At 41.1% G+C, this 24,653-nt stretch overlaps 1 protein-coding gene across 1 annotated transcript in view; it reads right to left on the bottom strand.

Moving 5' to 3' along the window:
• sorcs3a (sortilin related VPS10 domain containing receptor 3a) overlaps positions 1-24,653 on the bottom strand; it is a 402,752-nt gene that overhangs the window by 92,741 nt on the left and 285,358 nt on the right. The window contains exons 8-10 of the mRNA XM_074686947.1: positions 21,682-21,771; positions 18,707-18,886; positions 6,961-7,107 (exon numbers count right to left, since the gene is read on the bottom strand). Coding sequence (XP_074543048.1) covers positions 6,961-7,107; positions 18,707-18,886; positions 21,682-21,771 — 417 coding nt within the window. The remainder of the gene's footprint in view (positions 1-6,960; positions 7,108-18,706; positions 18,887-21,681; positions 21,772-24,653) is intronic.

Below are 24,653 nucleotides of genomic sequence, written 5' to 3'. Positions count from 1 at the left end.
GATCCATCCATGGTCATCGCACAGCAAGCGGATGACCAGGGTGTCTTTGGGGGTAAGCTAACACAAGATACACCTTTATTTATCCCACAACGGGGAAATTTACAGAGTTACAGCAGCACAAAAGTGAGTGTTTGGTACAAACACTACACTACAACAAGAATATATCAAAAAAAGAGATATGTACAGGAGTATTTAACCACAAGAATTTGTCAAGATTCAATGTACAAGTACAAAATGTGCTCAGACTAATAACATAAGAGTAAAAATGTCTTCTGAAAGTGGTGAGATATGTTTTCCATCACATACAACAGCTTGGACATCATTCTCCTGTCAGCCCCCATCCCTACAGGGTCCACAGGATCCAGAGAGCAGCCCAGGACTGAGCTGGCCTCCTTCACCAGTTTGTTCAGTCTGGCTCTCCTTTGTTCTGTCTGTTTGCAGAAGGTAAAAATCCCTCCCTCTCAGTATTAGCTCTGTCAGCCATGTCTCTGTGAATAACATAATACAACTCTGTTGGTATTTCCTCTGGTGCTGGATCAGCACCATCTAATTGGAAATAGATCTTAAATTCCCCATAAGGGTGGATGGAAGTACAGGTTGATGTCATCTCTTCTCTGCTCACACCACAGTCCCAGCACATCATCCTTGACTCCTTTCCCTCTGCTCACAGAGAACAATGGGCCTAGCACTGGTTAGCATCAAGATGCTATAGGTCGCTAACAGTTGATTTTGTGCGTAAACAATAACAGTAATACATTTTATATAAAAATGCATTTTTAATTTCCAAGCACAAGGGAACAGTAAGAACATAAACAAATTGTAAAAAAGGATGTTTAAGGTAAATCAAAAGCCTCATTAAAGTGGAAGGTCTTTTGAAAGAATCCACAGTCTGTGGGGTCCTGTGGTGGCTGGGCAGGGAGTTCCACAGATACAGTGCAGCACCCAGAAAGGCCAGATCTCCTAGATGTTCTGGAGGGTTCTTTAAGGTATGCTGAAGGTTTCCATAGATGCACTGGTGGGTGATGAGAGTGACTTTTTAATTTATTCTTGCAGTAATGGGCAGGCAGTGAAGTGTGCAGCATGGTGGGGTGTTGTGTCCATGTTTTCTGACTCTGAGTAGCATTCTGGCTGCGCTATTCTGTAGCTTGTGGAGAGTTTTGCGTTTTGGAGTCCCATTGAGGAGAGAATTTCAGTAATCCAGTCTGGAGGAGCTGAGGCACAGTATGTGCCTCTCAGCATCAGATACTGTGAGGGAGGGGCAGAGTCTGGCAATGCTACTTAGACGTTAGACGCAGGACTGTGGTTTTCATAGGTTAGGTGGGGATCCAGTCTTTCACCCAGGTTGGTAACAGCAGATGAAATGAGGCTGGATTGTCAAGGAAAGGTGATGGTGGTTATGGAGGATGACTGGATCTGGTTGGGGGCTTTAGACTTAGTGCAGTAGAGTTGAAGGAAGTTATAACTTATCCACGCCTTTATTTCCTCAAGGCAGATGGTGAGGGCTGATGCTGATGGTGATGGAGCAGTTGAATCAATCTTGACGTACAGCTGGGTGCCATCAGCATAGCAGTGGAATGAAATTCCATAGTGGACAGTAACATGACTAAGTGGAAGCATCTATGTAAAAAAAAAAAAGTATTAGATCCAGACCAAAACACTTGAGGTGAGAGGAAGTGTTTTGGACCTTGCAGGTCCCATGCTACTAAAGTGAGTCCTCCCAGAGAGGTGGGATGTGAATTGGTCCAGGGCAGAGTTTGAGAGTCCAATATCTTCACAGAGCTGCTTGTGTAGAATGTGGTGATTGATTATATCAAAGACAGGTGTAAAGTCCAGGAGGATGAGGAGGGAAGGGGAGCCAGCATCAGCTCCCGTAAGAAGATCCTTAGTGGCAAGGAGCAGAAGAGATCCAGTTCTTTGAGAGGAGCAGGAGCCGGGTTGGAATTTTTCATACAGGCCTTGAAAATGCAGATGATTCTAAAGTTGAGCTTCTCCAGCACTTTTTATATGAACTGGAGGTTGGAGATGGGTAGTTGGTTAGGACTTTCCAGGAAAAAGGAGTTTTATGATAGCTGCTCTGCATGCAGGTGGAACATGGCCAGGTTTAAAGGAGGGGTTCATTGTTGTTGTGCTGGGGGGACTTATGGTCGAGAGCTGTGATTTGATCAGTGTTGTGGGAAAGGGGTCCCAGTGGCAGGTGGTTGGTTTCATTTTCTTGTTGAAGGCTTCTGTCTCACTCTGTAAGACATCAGAGAAACACTGGAGGGGTGAGGGACTGTAGGCTGTGAGCAGGACGTCAGTGTAGCTGGAGCTGGTTGACTGTAGAGATGAGAGTGACTGTTGTCAATCTTGGCTTTGAAGAAGAGGGAATTTGTTGCACTGCTCCTCTGAGTATTCTACGTATGTTTGGGACCATGCATCCTTGAGAGACTTTGTATAGGCTTTTTGATGGTCTGCAAATGCCATCCTATGAGCAGAAAGACCGGATGCTGGAGTACGCTGCAGGAATATATTTTGTTCCAGCCTTCACTTTCAGGGATATACAGTTTCCAAATGGACAGATTGCTACTCATTGCCGTTAGCTAGTTAACTTAGTAATCAGCCAGAGTGAGATCTCTGAAACCAGGTTAGTGATGGTGTACACTGCAGGCACACGCGCTTTGGGCTGTCAGAGAAAAAAGCTTTCTGGCCTGTGGCTGGGGGACCCTTGGGAGACCAATGGCTGGAGGCAGCCGTGAGAACTGTAGCTGTGCGAGCGGACAAAGTAACTGCACTCAGCAACCTCCCAGTGAACAGATCAGGGCGCACAGAGACCCTGCTCAACAACAAGGAGCACAGAATCAACATGTTCTACAGCAAGCCAGGGCTGTCACCACCGGGACTGTAAGGATGATGTTGTTACAGCCGTGCTTACCCAGGATGCAAGGAGCCTATACATGAAGAATTTTGTCTTTATGTTGTAAAAACAGTCACTTTAAAATATTTCTCTTTTAAAAATGTCTCGACCAAAAATCTGTGGGGAAGTTGACCCAAAATGGAGCTGAAAAAATGAAAAAATCAGGTCGTCCAGGCACCTTAAATACATCTGAGACACAGATTAGGCTTATTTTTGCAGGGAGCTAAATGTTTCCACACTACAGCACCAAAACAAAACCATCACAAACAAGCTTGATTCATTTGTCTTACAAAGAGCACCCACTGTGCCTTCATAAGTTTTACTAATTGTGTTTAATCTGTCATTAATACAAAGAGGGAGGAAATTTGCATTAAAGTATGACGCCAAGTCTCCGGGGCATGCACACAACAGAAGACAATTACATTTGTTCATGGAGCAGAGAGAAAAAAAAAAAAAAATGTCTCTGCTTTCATCTCTGCAGCAGACAGCGTGTCACTGGTGTAAGGACATCAAGGGCAACGGGACTGAACGGGGTAATGAAAAGAAATCCACAGCAGTAATTAAAATGTCATATGAATGCGCAATCACAGGGAACCTGTAAGCCCTGCAATCACCTCTTAAACAGCGAGAAGTCCCCCTTATGCCTGAAACATGACTCCTCCTAACAGTCATCTGCTTAGTTTGAGAAGCAGGGAGGCTGTCTAATGAGGGATGGGACAGAGGCAACACATGCTCTGTTTCTGAATCTGGCAGCACCTTATCGGCCTAATTATTTAGACATAGTGAGCCATTTCTATAGAGTTTACGCTCCCATTACTTCCTCCAACAAAAATACAGAAAGAAAAACATACAGCAAAAACACATTTTCCTGCAACCCTAATATTAAGTGAAGAACTTTCTGTATGTGTACTTTGTGGCATCCTCAACGGACAAAGCCAGACCTCTTACACCTTTGCTTCAGCGTGCTGTAAAGCTTTTGTCTGACACTGACCTGTCCATGATGTTTACACACACTGTAGATTAACTAAAGAAACTGTCAGTCCTATTGAAGGTTTTGGTTGCTTTGGTAGATCATACAGAGAAAACAGACCAGATTCATTCTACCTTATTGTAACTTAAACACTCTTCACAGGAGCTTGAGGAGTGTGAAAGGAAGCTTTATCAGCACTAAAGGCAGAATCAATGGCCGATAATTACACAACATAATACATAACAGGTCGGCAACCAGGTTGGTAGATAATAGCAGAAAACATAAACATGTGCATCTCACAGATATTGAAAAAAAGAAATCTCAAAAGAGTGAATTTATATCATAAACTTAGAGAAACTTTACTAGATGGACTGAGTCAACACAAAGTAGAATATCTTTAGCATTTACTCTTCTCTTTTAAAATGTGATGATTATAGCTTATAGTTAATTAAAACACCAAATTCAGTATCTCATTAAGTTAGATTAAATTGTTAGACCAATCAAAATTATTTTTAATTACAGGAAGGTTGGACAGTCGTGGTGAAGGCTGCTGACTGACAGTTGTTCAGAGGACAATCGGTTTTCACCAAGCAGATTGGTTTGGTTCGTCTCAGTACGGCATGCTTTTTATGGCGTTTCCACTGATTTATCCCGGGACAAATCCCTAAATAACCGCAACGAGCCGTCCCACTTTTTGGGACCCTTTTGTATGGGTGCCAGAGTGAACCGATCCGCACTTGGAAGGTGGAGCTACACCACTGAAGACCATAGATTGGTCGTTAGAATCGTCACTTAACCCGCGACAGCAGCTCCATTTCTCCTGGCGGCACACAAACTTCTCTGAAACAAAACTTGATCGCACTTTGTATCAAAGCGCTACATTGTATACATGTCTTTTTCTGCTGTTTTAGTCAGTGTTTGCTGAAACATCACCCCATGAAGTATATAGGCCTATATATATGAACAGCTTTAATTTAATCAAGATCAATCTCCTCTGGGCCACAGCAGTGTGAGGAGCTGCAGAGTGAGAAGAAAAAAGGTAATCAAACTCAGCAGAAACAGTCAGGGCTCTAATTTCGTAGACCAGGCGCAAATGTATATGCTGGTTCAGACGGTTACATTAAATAGTGATTACTGTGATTGTTTACTGCATTAAAATATGTCTGACACTCTGGAAACCTGCCTCTGAGGCTTTGTTGACATGTGCGCACATGTGCGCCTGTAACCAAATTACAGCTGCGTGGGGTGCGCTTCGCCTTGCGGCGAGGATAGACCAGGTTGGAGCTGGCGAGCTTTCAGCGCACTTTTTTGGCACGAAATTGTCACTGCGCCAACATGAATCTGCTGACACCATTCCCTGGTGCGCCGTCAACTCCCCCTGCTGTGTTGGCTGACAGTACATTTGTGATTTCTATTTTGGCTCTAAGAGTTGCTTTATAATAATATTTTTATGACCGGGTCAAAACCAACCCTGACACTACAAAGGATATAATTTCAACCAGAGCATTTTATGATGTCGTGAAAAAAAAAAGGTTTTTGTTGAATTTGCAATCACAGAGAGGAAAAAATGCTGGATGTCTTCCATCTATGCTCTTTGTTTACTGTGTTGCATTTTTCTCCGTTGTTGGATTTATTAGCGGGGTAAACTGTGTCGTGCTGCTACGGCGTCATGCTATTGTTTAACAGCTGCGGCTTTTGGCATCCAACTTACATACCGCCTACAACGAGAGGGCACAGTTTGCTGTGGAATCACAAACAGGATCAGGCTTAACTGTACCAAACCGTGCCAAACCACACTGAACCAAACCGGACTGCTTGGTGGAAACGTGGCTATTGACACCTTTCCTACAAGGAGTCTAATGATATACTATTTATATGACATGCAGAATTTTGGAGTTTTATTACCAGTAAACAATAATTATCACAATTAAAATAGATTATTGCTAAACATAGTTCACTCTGCATGTTCTCAATCTTTATAATATAAAGGCTTAAAACTTTTTTGACCCGGACAGAAGAAATAAATGAACTTTTATTGTTGACTGAGACACACCTGCACACCTATCTGTACAAGTCTGATTAACAGAGGCATGTTTGAAATGTAAAAAACAGTAAATTTGTGTCTCAAAGTTAACAGTGACTTTTTAAATTCTACATATTAAAGGATTTTACACTTGGGCAAGAGGAGGCCCTAGACTGGTTGCCAGCAAGGGTCAACATCCGGTCAGTAAAAATGACGCCACTAGAAGTGCTAAAAGTTGCTGTCCATTGAGAATCTATTTGAGGCTGGCTGCAGAAAGACCGGAAGTCACGTTCACACCCAGCCATAAAAACAGACTTTAACGGCATTAAAAACATATTTACAGCCTGGTTCAAAAAACAGCTTGGGTCCAAAACACTGATTTCACTATCAGCACACACTGTACGGTGAGTAAATTTTTTTCTGTCTCTGAGGTTTAGAAGTTATTAGGATCATTTGATTTTCCAAACAGAGGCACAGCTCAGGCCATGTGACCCGCGGACGCCTTGTAGCTGCTTGAAGAAAAACTCACAGCTGGCGTCATAGGGAATGTTGCTGCATCCATAGATTGGCTTAATTTCACGGTTTCAGGACAGGTGACGTCGCAGATGCTTCGTCCATCTTTTATACAGTCTATGGTTGCTAGTCAGTCACAGGGCTGACACAGACAGACTGACAACCTTTCACACACACTCTCATACCTACGAACAATTAAGAGTGATCAATTGTGTTGCATGTTTTTGGACTGTGGGAGAAAGCTGGAGTACCTGTAGAGAACATGCAAACACTGTTGCGTCACAGTGCAGCCCCTATTTTCATCAACAGGCCAAGAAAAACGTTTTGTAATTGAAAAACTACTTGGTAATTATTCTAATTTTGATTTTCAGGGTGTGGTGATAGATATTGAACCTTGAACAGGAGGACAAACTGAAAAGGAATGATGCCTCAAAACCCAGAGACCAGACAGTTCCTTTCTATAGTATGAGATTGACCATTCTTTTGATCATCTTTTTTCATTTAACATCTTTTTGTGACCCCCCCCTTTTTTTAAAGCTATTGAGCTATAAAGCCTCTTACCAGTATGCAGTGGATGTCATTCCCATCCAGGTCACTTGTAGGAGCCTGCAGAAGCCTCCAGTCCCGGCCTTTATTGTACGTGATGAACGTCTTCACCTGGTTTTCTTGTCTCTTGTTAGCGATCAGCATGCCTTTGATTCCTGCCACCTGATAGACACAGACACAAATCAGGTTGCAGCTTCACTTCCAGGGGGGAAACATTTTACATTTATCTGTCCTGCAACAATTTCTCTCTCCATTACGGATGAAGAGGCAAACCCAGCACCCTCATCAGGAAGGGCATCCTGGGTACTGAGGCAGCAATCTTTGCGACACCAGCACAGTTAAATGCAAATGTTGTGCTTATCCTCCTCTTGCTGGAGCTGACAGACTGGCAGACACCATCAGCAGAGTCAGCTGTATTTTTTTTTAGTCTGAGCTAAGTGCTATCTGTAATTGTATCCTCACACATCTCAGCAATCCAGACAGAACAAAACGATGACTGCAGGGAAGTGACACCTTGTCTGTTTTCTCACAGTCATCCTGAATCCCCCCAACAAACACATCGTGATAACACACGCACGCACACACACAAACACACACGCAGATGAACACATTAAAACGGAGTCATGCATGTTTCACGTAAAAGCCCTTCTTGCTAGCTGTCTCTCAGGGATTAAACTTCCCCATCCCAGCTAAAGTGTGACATGCGATGCAAAAGACATTCACTCCAAATAGTTGCCATAGTGAGAGGCTTTGGTTGGCTGTTTCCCTCCCTGCAGGGGCTCGTCAGTGTAAGTGGCACTAATAGGCAGCACATCTGACATTGTCATAGAAACGTGGCACTCGGGATGGATGCTGCTAACGAGGGTCTCACCATCCTTATCCTACTGGACCTGTCAATCACTGCTGTAATTATTTATTTCCTCCATCACTCACAGTCACACACCTGCAAACAAGAGCCGTGTCTCTGTCTCTCCCCGCATACATTTCCCACAGCCCATCACTCACACCTCCCACTCTCTGCTTTCTTGAAGTGAAGGATGCAGACAAAGATCTGTTGGCCACAGCTCAGATTACTCACAGCCCTGTCGTGTTCGTGAACACTCACACTTTTTAGGGAATTTGCTCATTTGCTGCCTTTCGTCATAAAGACTCAAAGCGGTGCTGCAACTTGCTGAGCGTCAAAGTGAGTAGAAAGAGAAAAGAGAAGGATTTATGCTGCAACACGTGATCAAAGACAGCGTGCACGCAGAGAATGAGTCATAATGTTTGCTAAGACATGCAAGTAGCTGCAGAGAGATATGGCGTGTTGTGTTTTATTGTTCTACAGAGCTTCGTCTGAGACTGTTTTCTGGTTTGTCTCTGGCTTTATGATTCATTAAACACTCGCAAATTAACTCAACACAAGGAAGAGAAAACATAAGAGGAAAACAGCTCAAGAAAGCCTGCTGAAGAGGACAATTTACACATTTTTACCCACATCTCAGAGCAGCTGACCTTCAGTCACATCACAGTTTTCTTCTCATACTCAGCCAAACTCAGCACTGCACTTTGTTGACTTGGTCCTATTGTTATACAATGCAGAGCACAGGAGAAGGGTAATATGATCAGTCAGCGTTACAGCATGTGAAAGCTCAGTGCCTTTCCTTTTTTCGCATCCACAGTTTTATATATATGTTGCTTCAAAAGCTTTCATGAATTAAGGCTAACGGTTACTGCCAAGTCAATTTACAGTTATTATTTTCGCCTCAATTGAAGTGTCATTACTCTCTTCTAAACTATTAAACTATTATGTTATTTTTTTAATTTCCTTTGAGCATCTTGGATTTGTTTGATTGTAAAATCCTATTTGGTGCAATTCTTCTTCCCTTTTTTTTTTGGTTTGTTTTTGCTTTTGGATTCTTTTTCCTGCTCATAGAGCAACAACACATGTCAAGGACAAGTTTCCTACTGTTTTGTTTTGTCTTTCTTTTTACAGAGTTTTCTTTTTACTGACTTCTTCAATTCACTGTAGCAAACAAAGATAACAACAACAAAACAGTGGGACAAAGACTCCGAGGTGATGCTCAGGAAAAACATGAATGAATATATATATATATATATATATATATATATATATATATATATATATATATATATATATATATATATATATATATATATATATATATATATATATTTATATATATATCTTTTGCCCTCATACTTTATACCTTCACAGAACAGTTTGTCACTCTGCAGACTTTTTCTTTTTATCACATTACAGATGCTGATGCCTGTTCTTACAGGTGCAGACCACAAATGGTATAATAAATGGACATAGCCCCAGTGACATCGCCTGTCTGTATCTGAAACTGTATTTTTAGGGTGCCAACCTGTAAGCTGACCTGTGCAGGCAGGCATCCTATAGCTGGCTGTACACATGTATGTTTCAGCTGAAAAAAAAGAGGCTTTTTTGTTTGTCTCAGGCAGACACTCAAAGGCCCCCTTTGACCTCTGGGTAACTGTCTTTGTGCAGCATTAATGATCACTCCCATGCTGTTTCAATATTTCACTGGGGCAGAAGGCCTATTAGTCAGAAAATTAGGAATGAATATGAACTATAGCTGAACATTATTTCGTAGTTGAGGGCCATTAGACGAACAAGCCTGCGTTTGAGAAAAGGGTGGATCCCAGTTAACTGTTTCAAGATTCCCTCATAGGGCTTCAAGGACCAGCAGGTGTCTGACTGTGCAGGAACCTGGCTGAATGAGGTGGGACCACAGAGAGTTCCTGTGATGGTGTTGAGGTTAGCCCTTAACTCTTTCACCACTGTCCCATTAAAAATAAACACAAGCATGGCCTGAACAGTTTCATAAATTTCAGTCTTCTCAAAAACCACCATTCCCCTTGACTTGACCCACAGTGGTAGATCTAAAATCAACCAAATGACACACGGATTGAATTTGATGCAAAACAGTTGCAGGGCCAGGACAAAAAGAACACAATATTACTTCTGCTCATTTCTGTGTGTTTTATAGCACTTCAAAAAGTCATCCAATTTCAGGGTTAAGAAAGATGCTGATGATGATTATGATGTCTGGGGGTATTGTTTGGGGTATTTGTTTGGGCCTCTATAGAGTCTTCAAAACTCTGTTTTATAATCAGAGGCCAGCAGATTCTTTTTCAGGCAGCACAGCTTCTTTAAAATAAAAAATAATAATAAATAAATAAAAACAAAATAAAATAAAATAAAATAAAATAAAATTAAATTAAATTAAATTAAATTAGAAAATAGAAAAATCAAACAATAAAAATAATAATTTAAAAAAAACTTTACAAAACAGTTAATGATTGGTTTCTAGTTAGTTATATAATCATAAGATTAGAATATTTTTAAGGGTAATAGTTTTGTTGTTGACGGTCTAATGCACTAATAACCATATCAGCCCCATATTTTTTCTGCTGTCAGGAAAATAACAGCCTGAACTTTTTCACATCCAACACAGAGTTAGTCTACCGCCAGCTTTATTTAAAGTATGTAGCTCTTTTAATCCAGGCAAAAAAACGTTGTTTTGAATTTCTATTGGGTTTTATGTCAATCTAGTTTTCTTCTGAACGCAGATCATTCTTTTCACTTCAGGTAAAATAGATGTGAAGTGGCAAAATTCAAAAAAACAAAAATAACAAAACATAAACGGTTTCCAATAACCTCTCCAGGGTTTGATTTTACCATGTGGAGAAACGGGAGCAGTTCATTTTAACGCGCAAACCTTTCCAAAAAAGGATCCATTGAGAGTTGGTATACGGGAGATGAAAATCATCGTTTATTGTACATCTGAACCAAAGGAAACTTAAATACAATTCAACTTTTTTCCATAAATCTTAAGGCCTGCGGTCAATGGCGGTATGCCTTCTCTCTCCCGTCTCTCTCTCCCAGGCGAGCTCTGCCCTCCCACTTATCACCTCACCTGGGGAAGGCGTGCACACAAGAAAGCAATTAATGCAAAAAATAAAACATGACCAAGTGTGGCTCCTACAAGATGAATGGGTTACCAGTTCGTCCATTTTGAACATCCTCTCACTGAGCTTGACTTTAATCAAGAATGTAGGACTGAGGGATACGGCATGAAAACATAAGCACATATTTTTCATACGAGCTTAATCTGATATTTATTTTCCTTTTTCAAAGAAAAAAGGCCCAAATCAATCTGTTAGCTCCTGGGTAGTGAGCTCACAAGTGATGAAAAATTAGTGAGTTGCAGAGGCAGACAGAGCTAAAATGTTGTTGATAAAATGCAGTATTAAACTCATGTCAGGCTGCATGACTCTTCCAGCTCTTTGTCAGAGTAACTGCATTAATATAGTAGCTTTCCTCTGAGTCTTCTTGTCATGTGAGGAAATGTTAAAATGGTTCTGCTGCTGTTTAGCAGGTGTTTGTGAGCTGTAGCAGTCCCATGCATCTTGTAGTGAGACATATTTCTCCCACTCGGCTGGGTCCCTCTTGTTGGGATGTTGGAATAAATTGGTTGTGCGGTTGCCTTTAGCAGCATCAGCTGTTGAATAAAATCAGCAGCAGCCTGTGGTTTGTTCGAGGTCTGATGATGTAAAAAAAAACTAACCACTCACAAACAAATGATGTGACTTCTGTTCTTTTTTGAGGAGAAATTTGCCTCACTAACACGTTCCCAACCATGTTGCTGTTCTCATGTGTGCCTCTGTAAGAAGTAAAGGAGGCTGAGAGGAAGAAAAACATAAAACCTTTATTAAAAAAAAAAAAAAATCATCCACAACAAACACAAATGATCTATAAAACAATTTCATCCATCAGCCCTATGAGACTGCCAGACTGTTTGACTTCTTGCAGACTCACCCTTCACCAATAGTGAGGAGAAAGAGCATGTTCAGGATTTTAGAGACTGTTTCTCAATTTTTTCCACCATCAGTATTGAGTTATTCGCAGGCTTCAGACTAAACCACAGCTATGTAGATCCAGCTCATCACTTTCATTGAATTGCAGCAAGCGTAAGGTTTCTGAAAGTTCATACTCCCTCTACATTTCCCCCAATCCTTTTTGTCGAGAAATTCTGGGGAAATGTTGGTGAAGAAATTCTGGGAAAGACTATTCAAGTTTAAAATAAAAAGAGGCTCTAGCTGCTGTCTTTTAATTTTACTTTACGTTCTGCAGTGAACCTTCAACCCTGTTAAGTGAATGACTAAAACTACTTTGCCCAGCTCATGATAATATAAATTTATTTCCGTTGAAGTAAATTCATTACTAGATACATTTCAGGCTAACTGACCGAACTTTTCTTTTTTCTCATTTATATTATGTCTCACTGTGTGTGGAGCATGGACTTTTGTCTGAACAATTTTGTTCTTTCTTTCTTTCTTTCTTTCTTTCTTTCTTTCTTTCTTTCTTTCTTTCTTTCTTTCTTTCTAATTTGTGATACCTTGTCCCACTGAAAGATGAATTTCCATCATTCCCGACTTGTGTCCCAGTTCCTGCTGCTGAAAAACATCCCCACAGCATGATGCTGACACCACCATGCTTCACTGTAGAGATGGTATTGTCCAGGTGATGAGTGGTGCCTGGTTTCCTCTAAACATGACGCCTCACACCAAAGAGTTCAATCTGTGTCTCATCAGAGCAGAGAATTTTTTTTTTAATGGTCCGAGAGTCCTTCAGGGACCTTTTGTTAAACTCCAGGTGGGCTGCCATGAGCCTTTAACTAAGAAGTGGTTTCTGTCTGCCCACTCTGCCAAACATGACTGATTGGTGGATTACTGCAGGGATGATTGTCCTTCTGGAAGGTTCTGCTCTCTCCACAGAGCACCACTGGAGCTCTGACATACCCCTTTTCCGCCAAGCTGGTTCCAGGGCTGGTGCTAGTGCTGGTGCTAGAACCAGTTTGCAGTTGGTTCAAGTGCAAACCGGTTAAGAACCGTTTGCTTTTCCACAAACAGGTGCCGGCCAGCGAGCTATGCCATCACGTTCTTCAGTTGTTTTGCTTACTCCAAACTCATCTTTTTAAAAATGACATTCTTCCATGTTTTTCTCTGCTTTGGTTGGTTGATAATCCCGCCCCCATCCCCGTTGTCACATGGTTCTTTCTGCTGGCTCAGCTAAGAGTTGGTGCTCGCCAAGCACCAGTTTTGAGAGCCAGCAACTGGTGCTTAGTCTGTGGAAAACCAAAGAACTGGTACTAAGTCTGGCTCTAGCTCCGAACCAGCCCTGGAACCAGCTTGGTGGAAAAGGGGTAACAGAGGGACCATCAGGTTCTTGGTCTCCTCCCTGACTAAGGTCCTTATTCTCCTGGTGGCTCACTTTAAACAAGTATCCAGCTCTAGAAAGAGTCCGGGTGGTTCTGAACTTCTTTCATTCATAGACGATGAAGTCCACTGGGCTTAGTGGGACCTTCAAAGCAGCAGAAACTTTTCTGGACCCTTCCCCAGATTTGTGCCTAAAGACAATCCTGTCTCTGAGGTTTGTAGACAGTCCCTTTGACTTTATGCTTGGTTTGTGCTCTGACTAACATGCACAAAACAGGATGTACCTGAGCTCAAACTTATGTAAATGTGACATCTGAGGTTTTTTATTTTAATAAATTTGCAAAAAAATAAAAAAAAATTAAAAAAAAGAGAGAGAGAAAAAGGTTGGGAGCTTCAACTAGGAGGATCTGCAGTTTATCTAAATAGTTTTAAATCATAAATAAACCAGGAACTCACTTAACCAACTTTTGTGTATGAAAAGCAACTTACATTTAACTAAAAGATTCAATGGCCTTCTCTTAAAACATGGATGGTGGATGAAAGCACACAACAAAAAGAAACAGGTTCTGAGTGATTTGAAAATGCGTGTCAAAAAATTATACCAATTAAAAAATAGTTGTCATTTTTTGTATACAATCTGCTGTGTTTTAACTTTGTCTTCTTGTTCCTTAGAATAAAGTGAATTTTACTTAAAACATTAAAATCTAAAACAAATAATGGAAATGGAGCAGTGCCCCAAGTGAATCCAAAGATGAGACGATGCACCATTTTTTATTGACCACCAGGGAATTAACAGTTATTAAACATGAAGCAGAAAAGCATTCTACACAATATTATAGGTTCATTTGTTAAATCACTGCTTTGAGAGTTAAAGTGTGCCACATCATCCTGAGTGCCAGCATCATCCTAATCATAAACCACCCTCCACTGACAAACACTCCACTTCACGTCTTCAATCATTCAAAGCAGTTTGCAGCGAGGTGAGGGGGAATAAATTATTTTTGATGCCATCAACCACAGCCAATCAGAGGGATAACTGTCGTAGAGCCACCTGCTAAACCACCTTGTAGACTGATGGGAGCTTTAGCGCTGATGCAGAGCACTGATGTCAAGTGAAAATTAGTTTGCACAACAAAGACTCCTGATTACAGAAATTGCCCTCATTCAATCTGATTGACAATAAAATAATCCTTCTAAATTAGGAGATAATTGTGCAATTCTCAGAGTGGAAATAGCATAATTGGTTCAAGGGAGGAGGGTGCAAGGCGAATAAGGGGCCCCAGGGAGGAGACAAGGCTTCCAAGAGGAAGAACAAAACAACTTTCACGTACTGTGCTGTCTCCCCTCTGGTCTGACTGGAGCTGCTGCTTCTCTCTGGAACATTAGGTCTGTGAGGTGCAGTTTGTCAGAGTCTAACAGCAATAAATGGGTTGAGTTCCACAGCATATATCTTCTCTTCTGTAATGGATCTGATATATCAGGAAAAAACGAGCATCATCTATCTCTTGTTTAGGTTCTGATCAGGAACAGAGCTGTGACGGCCCGACAAACAGAACGAAAAAACACCTTATCATCTCATGCTGCATGCTGAAATACCTAAACTACTGTTGCATGGTAATGGAAGCCACACACATACACACACACACACACACACAGACACACACACCCCATACTGTGCCGGAGAGGTAATGGCATTGTTAATTACCACACTGCTGCCACTGCTGCTGGCCAATATCTCACTTTCTTTACTCTCTCAGTCACACCTGCCAGGGTGGGAGTGATAAACTGGGTTCAACAGGGAGTAGAGAATGAGGGAATTCTACCTCCATGCTATGAATGCTAATGCAAAGCCATACAGAGGCTATCCAGTAAGCTAACAAGGTCATTACAAGTCCAGAGGTGCATGGCAGTGAGCTCCATTAAGCTTGTTCTTCATACTGTACGTCTGCTGTCAGTAAGACGGATGACCACCGCCTGTAATGCAAACCTCTGAGACAAGCAAGTGTTATCAAACTCTACAGCCAGGCTGTTTATGTAAAGCAAGGAGATGGAAACAGATCGGCTGCATAGACTCTGTTTGATTGTAATTTATCAACATGTTTGTATCACAACAGATCACATGGGTAATTTTAAAAGTAGTGTCAAACAACAAAAACATATCTCAGGTAGCTACTATCTGGTAATTATTCTAAACTCTACAGTTTGTCCCATTTAGTGTCTTTGACCTCATTGTCTGACTTCTGTTTCAAAGTCATTCCCCTTACCCTTTATCTTTTTCTCCTGAAGACATCATGTTTAATTAAATGTGCATCAAAGTCTTATTTACACCAATGACAGAATGTGATCTGCATGCTGTGCATTCATCATGTCTGTTAAACTGAGATTGAATCAGCTACAGTGTGAAGAAGTGAAGTTTGTAGTGATGTGCGGATCGATACTGAAATATCGATACTTCCAATACCAGCTCTCTGTGCTCTAAAATTGATTCTAAAACCATAATATCGATACTTTTGATACTCCAGTCATTTGAGGTCCTGTAAATCATTAAAAAGAACACAGTGAGTCACCAAACTGTTAAGGACGTATCTAAATAATATGCCGTTCTGTCGGAGCTACTTTTCCTGGCGTAATGCGTCAGTGCAGGTGCACACTGCTCAGCCTGTCACTCACTTTTACGCTGTCACAGGACAGAATGGTTAAGTGCAAAAGATGTCATGTGTGGAAGTATTTTAGCTCCACAAACAGCCAAGACGCAATTTGGGATATTTTAAGAAAAAACGTCAGGACTTGTGGCAACACAGCGATCCTTATTAAACACCTCAGGTTGAATCACAACCAAGAATACGAGGCATTTATGATGAGCGGGACAGAGGAGGAGAGCTGAGCGTCAGGTGCTGCTAGGATGAGACACACGTCTCTAAATCCTCCAGTGCTGCAGGCGGACACCATCCAGGTGCAGAGGGAGAAAATGTGGGGCTTTAAGTGTTGCTAAGCTCTGTTGCTATTGTTCCAATTAATATATATGGCTATGAAATAAGTAAAAAAAATAAATACATGCTTCAATAAATAACTGCATGAATTCATTTAGAGTGATAATACATGAGTCAAGGAGATAATCTCACATAGGCAAATCAGCCTAGATTAATTCAGGTAAGGTTCCCTAAGGAATTGATTATTTGAAGTGGATAACAAACAACAGGTGTCATTAAATTACACAGAACAGTTGCAATAAAATAGTCACGTTGAGTTAAGAAAACTATCTTCTAGAAAACATAGATAAAATATATCATTTAATCTATAAAATATACCCATTGTAAATTTACAACCCATCTAATTTTCTTTAACTGTTGAATAAATGATTCAAAATGTAGGTATTGACAAACTTGTGAAATCATTGGGACATTTATTTATTTAATGATATATTGTACTGGCAAATTCAAGTAAGTGGTATGATTTGAAATGGGCTAATTATTTTTTTTTTAGATTTACCAGACCCATTACATGTATTTACACTAAGTATCGGTATCGGATCGGTATCACCGATACCAGCCTGAATTTTACTCAGCATCGGATCGGAAAGGAAATCAGTGGTATCGAACATCACTAGAAGTTTGGTTTGATATATGGGGGTTATTGGGATATCATTATCAAAAAGATTTCATCAAAAGTAGCATGAATAAGCTGTAACTGATTCAATATGTGTACCCAATGTGTTGATGTGTTGATCTTGAGCCTTGATTTTGGCATTTTAGTCAAAACCTGCTATTTTAGGGCTTGAAGCAAGAATATAGACAGAATCTGAGCAGCACAAGCTTGTTATTGACAGGTTGGAGCAGCAAAAAGGAGAGTCTTCTTTGCCCACAGTTTTCTTCAAAGATACTGTGAGGAGGATCTGATTTAATGTGACTGCCTTGCCACCTTCTGGCCCAGAGCCTCACACACACTGTTTGTTGTGGAACTTATTTTCTTTGTTCAAGACAACTTTTTACTGGATACAACGCGATGAGGTAAGGTATTTATCAGTACCATTATGTAGCGCTGTTGTTTAAAACGTGAAAACAAGCAGATGTTCTGAGTTTGTAGTGTACGTCAGTAGCTGAAAAAATGTATCGCTAAAAGCAGCCTGGGGTTTCGACATATCCGTAGGCTAGCGTACAAGCTAACTGTCAGTTGGTACAGTTGTTTAGTAGCCATCCTGCCAGTCATCTACCAATCAGAGCTAACATAACCTCACTCTTCATTTTATTAATAGACTCTCAAGTTTGAACAGACCACTGCAGAATAACTGCTGACTGTGGGTTGGAATGAACATTAGCACAAACAGATTAGCTCCTGTGTTAGCCTTTAGCTTGTGCTCTGTCTCTCTCCTGTTTAACGTTCTTCTGCTCTTCTGTCCTTTTTCTGTCCTTTTTCTTTCTGACAGTCAGGCTCCAGTGTCCACCATCACTTCAAAATTAAGCACATAAATCGTTTTCAGCAGAGAAAAAACACTGATCTTTGTGTTTTATCTCTTCTCACCTCTAAACTTCATCAGCCAGCTTGGTGTTGTCATAGAGACCTAGACTTGCCATAAATCAATCCAGTCTTGACCCAATGGGGAAGCTACAAAGAAGCTACAAAGTAACATTTCTAAATAACCTATATTGGTGCTTATAATCTCACTATAGAGTGTGGATTACAATCATGCATATATCTAGAAGGGAGACTTTTTCAAGGTCACTTTCAAATTCCTCACAGCCCCTTAAATATAAGACCATTATCTATATATTGCAAATTGTGCAGTATTGAACTATAGAAAACACAGCAACCTGGGCAATTAACCAACTACATAACAACCTATCTCTATAACAATCTATTTCTAGATAGATAGATAGATAGATAGATAGATAGATAGATAGATAGATAGATAGATAGATAGATAGATAGATAGATAGATAGATAGATATGAGCACATGAGCGATTGGGAGGAGCACAAGTAGAGAAAAGAAACTGAAACTTAAGTATCAATCTCATCAGCCACACACACGTAAAGGCAAAAAGCCTCATGCAGCTCGTGAGCCACAGGTTGGCCAGTCCTGATTTAGTGGCTCTGTGCAGACCGGCCAAAGACTTAAGTCTGGATCGATCACTGGTCCAACTTTAATTATGTTCAGTAAAAACTAGAATACGTCAACCTGGGTTTTTTTTTTAAGTATTCATGCTTGTGTCCTCTGTGTCAGCAAGTCTCTGTGCATGGAAGCTAATATGTTGGCACGGAACTGTTACCGTAGCTCTACGAAGATAAGTTCCAGTGTTTTTTGTTTGTTTTTGTTTGTATCAGATGCTAGCTTGAGCCCCTGTAGCTACAGTTAAACTTTGCCCTGCTGTTTGTGTCTTGGCACGTATCTGTACTTTATGGCAGACCCCAAAGAGCAATGAGAAAGTGATACTCCCTGCAGCATCCCATTTATTCAATCAATAAAAACCTCACTGCATTTCCCCCTCAGGACGACCAGTTTCATCAGAAGCCTACCTCGTACAGGTCCAGCATCTGGTTTCCTCCAATCCCCCTTGTGGTCTTGACATTTTCCATAGCCAAGGTGAAGTAGATCCCTCTGGTGTCAGACAGGTAGAGGTTATAGGTGTCGTTCTGGTTCCACTCCTGCACCGCCGCAAACACTTGCTTCTCATCAGTGCTGACAATGTGTAAATCCTATCAGAGAGCAGGGAGAGATTAAGAGGAGTTATGACTGGAGGCAGGGAGGTGATGGATTAGAACATGCTGACCCGCTGGGATTGGTCATGGGATCAATGTTGTGGTGTGAATATAAATGGTTGATGACAAACTGTAAGTTGTAGCTCACCCTGGAGGGTTGTACCATTCCAAGTGTAGGACTTTAAAAAGAGCAGAGTGCCAGGACAAACATGGGAAAACTTCTGACTTGCTGGTGGCTTAATGCAGATTTTTCAACAAAGCCGTGTGATTTGCAGTTCTGAATGAGACTAATTCAAATGCAACACTAAGATTATGTTTGATAACAGAAGATGCCATGAGATGAAAATTATTTTGTAAGTCATCAAGTTACAATTAGCACAGATTGATCCAGCTGATATGGCTTTATCAGAGATGATTATTGATGTAAAGTCTGTCTGATCTGAAACAATTTGTTATGCAGAAAACAGTTTAAACCTTTCTCAGCATTGTCTGTAGAATATTAAGAAGACCACCCACAACTTAAAAATTGTAAAAGTTTCTCATGAAAGAAACGGAGGTGCAAGCGTTTAGCTGCTTTTTGATTTGATCCCAAAAAAGTTATTTCTCAAGCTTTGAACTCAGTGGGTTGGTCTGAGCATTTCAGAAACTGCTGATCTACTGGGATTTTAACCCACAACCATCTCAAGGGTTTACAGAGAATGGTCCCAAAAAGAGAAAATATCCAGTGAGCGGCAGTTCTGTGGACCAAAATGTCTTGTTGATGCCAGAGGTCAGAGGAGAATGGACAGACTGGTTGGAGCTGATAGAAAGACAACAGTATCTCAAATAACCACTGGTTACAACCGAGGTCTGCAGAAGAGCATCTCTGGACACACAACATGTCCAACCTTGAGGCAGATGGGCTACAGCAGCAGAAGACCACACCGGGTGACCCTCCTGTCAGCTAAGAACAGGAAACTGAGGCTACAATTCACACAGCAACACCAAAACTGGACAATAGAAGATTGGAAAACGTTGCCTGGTCTGATGAGTCTGAAGCTCAAATCATTTCAAACTGTTTTCTTAAACATGGCAATGAGTTCTCTGTACTCTAATGACCTCCGCAGTCATCGGATCTCAATTTAACAGAGCACCTTTTGGTTATGTTGGAAGGGGAGATTATCTGCAGCAACTGCGTGATGCTTTCATGTCAATATGGATCGAACTCTCTGGGGAATGTTTCCAGTACCTTGTTGAATCTATGCCACTAAGGATTCAGGCTAACCTTGCAGAGCAAATGGACCTGCCTGATTCAGTTTCTGAAATCCTGCAGATACATCTTGCCAGGCTCCATTGACCAACGACTTCACTCGGCTAAATTCTAACCGGCCCAATCAGGGAAGAGAGGCAGGAGCTGTGGGAGCAGCGGAAGTGACGAGCAAACTTTCATAGTTGTCAGCGTTCCTTTGATTCTTAAGTTAACTTAACAAAAACAGCAGCAGTCGTATACCGACATTATCACAGCTGTTTCTTGCGTTCCTGTAGTTGTATGTCTATTGTTTCTCAGCAGCGGCGCACATAAGCTACATAATACCGTGGCTTGATGTGGATTGGTCTGTGGTGAGTGCGTCAATCAGAACGGTCGTCCAATCACTAGCTGCTGATTTGTTTGAAGGCCCAGTCTCTGAAAACAAATCTGAAGAGGATCAACCCAGATGGACTAGTAAAATATTTCCGTGGAGTATGTATGAAACTATTCGTCTAGCGTTTCAGGTTAGATTAAGGCAGTTCTGAAGGCAAAAGGGGGTCCAACCTGGTGCTAGCAAGGTGAACCTAATGAGGTGGCCGGTGAGTGTGTTATTCCAGATGTATAACATCAATAAATATGTTTTGTGCTTGTAGGGATACATTTTTGGGATCATGTCCTGTAGAAATTATATCATTTTATGACCCAAAAGTTGTAATGTGATGCAGTAAAGTTTATGTTGACAACTAACATTTCTTAACTTTAACTCGCTGATACTTTAAAGACATTATCATGGAATAGCTTTGGTGGTATAAGGAACATTACTTCATTTCTTTTCTGCTTTACCTCCTTTCTTGTAGCTCAAAAGTGTGTTAGAGGGTCAGTTTACGATCTAAACTTTTTCTTTATTTATTCCTCAAGGTTAAAGAAGCGTACTTGAAAGCACTCAAGATCAACAGCTCCGTGCGTCACTTATATGAGAACTTTTCATCTTTGAGATGAACTCTGACATGTAATACAGCCTTGCCAGTTACTGATTATGGTGTTATGAGTTTTTTTACTGAAGTTTATAAAGTCTTCTTGATATTTCTGCAAAGTGTCTTAAAGCTCATGTGAGGAAGTTTAAGTTTGTGTTGATTTTGGTGCTTCCTGTGGACAGTTACTTCTCAACTCTTTGCTGATCTTGTCCAACTGGGTTGCTGTCCAAAAGTGTTTTTTTTTTTTTTTTTTTTTTTTTTTTTTTTTTTTTTAAGCCTGTTGTTGATTGTCTACTCTGACACATCCCTCCTCACAGTGTTTTCAGGTACTCAATACTGAAGTTTAGCAAACGCTTTGTTGTTGCTGATGATCTCTAGACTTTTATGGGTCATATCCAGACATCGGTAATAAGTCCAATCAGTTTCTCGACCAGTCAAAGCTTGTCACAGGTGCTTTGATGTAAATCCAACAGATTAATGATGTAGAAAATGTTTCCACCTTTAGGAGCATCATCTGTGTTATAAACCTAACACTTGTTGTGGAAAAAAAAAGTTGAAATATAAGTTGGGCTAATAGGGGAAAGACTTACCTTTGGTAGAGAGTACTTGGGGAGTTTGGTTTGGATGAAGGACTCTCTCTTGTAGGAAACATAATAGGTGGCACGTCCTGATGTAGGAACCTACAACACACACAAAACATCACTAATCTCAAATGCTGAATATACAGAGCTCACTCCTGTGAGACGAAGCTTTAGCTTTAGTATAGCAGTGCTGTTAAAAAAACGCATTAGGCCTGTATTTCATTCCTGCTGCAGTGCTGGAGCTCTGCTGTTGAATTAAGGACACCTTGCATCAAGGCCTCATGTCTAACCTCATTACTGACACCATATCATATTTTATTCAATCAATTAAAGTAGAGAATGATAGCTCTCATCAATCTCTCCGTCCCTCTATTAGTCCTGCCGGTTTTCATGGCTCTGCTGAATGCACAGGAATTGTTTTTGTATTAAATTTTGTCTTCTGTTCTCGGCTGTCCGACGCAGCGCTCTGGCTTGCATTCAGAAGATGCTGTTCTCTCCTGGTGTCAATGCACTTAGCGGTTTCAAAGTGGACTTTGGTAAATATCTCTTAAGACAATCAATAGTCTCATTATTCTTTGTCAAGAGAAATCTTTAAGTTGCCTAACCAAGCCTCATTTGAAGGCTAGGGGAAGGAAAGACGCCCTTAATGGTCTAGACCCTCAGCAAACACTCCAAGCTGTTAGATGTTAGCTCATGCAGTCAGACAACACAGGGCTGAGGGGTGCTGGAGACTTGTCATTAGCCTTGGGGCTGCGGGAGCCAAACACTTTATCCAAACACATCAAGACACGCAGAGTAAAGTGAGCCTGCAGCTTTATAACCCGCTTTACTCCTCATCAATAATGACAAGGAATTGATTACAAGCAAACCTTCAAATCCGATCCGTGGCTCTCTGCTGAAGAGAAGCGATGTCAGTATTAATGCTGTAAGACAGGGCTGATTTTTTTTACTGATCTTATAAGTGCTCTGAATGGCTCAGAAGAGAGAAAACAAGCTCGGAGAGGAAATGTAGGTGGCTAGCAGTGAGCACTGCAGTCCAGTCTCACATGCAATCTGGCGAAGGAGCAGAAGATCGATGGCAAGGTAACCAGAGGCGGTTTGAACTTTAAGAGGAATTGGTATGATTGATTTTTTTTCTCTTCACATCCCTTTCAGGATCTTTCGTCTGTGACGCATACGTGTTTAAATGTAGACGTGCTAAATTTGAAGGGGAGGATCAGGCTGAGTGCCTGGGAGTTTACTTGAGAGATTTCAGGGAGGTCAAACAGGATGGAAGGTTCTTTGGAGAACAACTTTGTTTCTATGTCTAATGTGCTGCCAAGGCCGGAGAGGGTTCAGGAGGAGGGATTCGCCTACAGGTGGCTCAGGTAAGTAGGTCGATGAAAAATCCCATTCTCCTCTAAATAAAACATTTAGTGGGATTAAAAAGCTTGGAGAGCATCACTGAAGCTACTACTACTACAACTGCTGCTAAAAATAAGCTGCAGGCAGCACTCAGAGTCTTGGGCCTCCTTCACTGACGTCTTCTTTTGATTTTTCTGAAATTTATTCTGAAGGTTTGTAAGATCTGTCCAAACAGCAGAAGAGTTCTCACTTGTGTTCTTAGAAAGGAGCATAGCTTCATAAACTAGAGTGTATAGCTTGTTTTTAATGTTCCAGTTTACTATAAACGTGTACTATCTGAATGTCCATGTATCAAACACACTCAAGAAGAGAAGTGGAGCAAAATAAATTACAAGCATGGTTACTTGTTTAAGCTTCAGCAGCAAATATAAACAACTTCATTCCCTGTGTAGCATGCCCTGACCTCTGTCTGACCTGAAGTTGACTCCTCAGAGCAGAGTTCAGATAGCCCTGTCCTTGCTCCAAAATGACATGCAAGTCCCTAAAGTGGGGTTTCCAAACAGCGAACACCAATGTTTCTGGGCACCAGTCAGAGATTGGATATAGATATGGAGTCATTGAGACGACCAAAAAAGGCCAACAACCAATCTTCTAAGCTAAATGTGTTTGACATATGGACACACAGCAGGATCATGGCAGTATATTCATTAGCTTATGTCAGGGGTGGCAAACAAGTCAGGGACCAAGAGCCACAAAAAACGTAGTCTATCTATCTATCTATCTATCTATCTATCTATCTATCTATCTATCTATCTATCTATCTATCTATCTATCTATCTATCTATCTATCTACAAGCACATTTACGATTGACAGGAGCACATGTAGAGAAAAGAAACTGAAACTTAAGTGACAACCTCATCACCCAAGAATTGATCAGTACTGGTCCCAACGTTTGCAACAACATAGCAGTTTTATAAGTGGATCGAAGAGCTGCATAGCGAAAGGCAAAGAGCCACATGTTGCTCACGAGCCACAGGTTGGCCACCCCGTCTGGTTATTTGATGTTCTACACTGTTGCATGTTTACCTGGTGATACTCAGTCTCAAACTTTAGATCCAGCTTTTAATAAATAAATAAGTTTTTAATATGTGACAATTAAATGTCTGAGGTTGAATATTTTCAAAGTTGTTACTGGTAGGAGTTGCAACTGTACATGCAGGAACATTTGTTAGTGGGAACTGCTTCACTTTTCTAGGTTTTGTTTCTCAGTCTCTTCATCTCTGGGTTGCTGGCTCCATGTCACCCCTTGGGCCTCTTGGCTCACCCCAAGACTTGTGTCTTAGTGCAGGATGTGCCTCAGTTTCCTTCCAAGGAAGCTGTTTAGCCCTGTGTTTCAGCACTGCAACTCCAGCAGCAGCAGCAGCAGCTCATTTCATCAACAAACAAACAGGTCTGAGAGAAGAAATCCTTCATCAAATCTGCCTCTGTGTGTACCTGACCATGTAGTTTCAACTGCTCTCATCCCAGCAGCACACTATCCCCTAAACCAACGGTCCCCAACGTTCTTTGCGCCACAGACTGGTTTAATGTCAGACAATTTTTCCACAGACCGGCTCTTCTTCTGTCTCCCTGGTTC

This window comes from Halichoeres trimaculatus, unplaced genomic scaffold (assembly GCF_033239565.1).
Source record: "Halichoeres trimaculatus isolate MK-OKI-2021-1 unplaced genomic scaffold, fHalTri1.1 fHalTri1_scaffold_2, whole genome shotgun sequence".
NCBI classification, from domain to species: Eukaryota; Metazoa; Chordata; class Actinopteri; order Labriformes; family Labridae; genus Halichoeres; species Halichoeres trimaculatus.
This window is presented reverse-complemented; position numbering and strand designations above follow the sequence as displayed.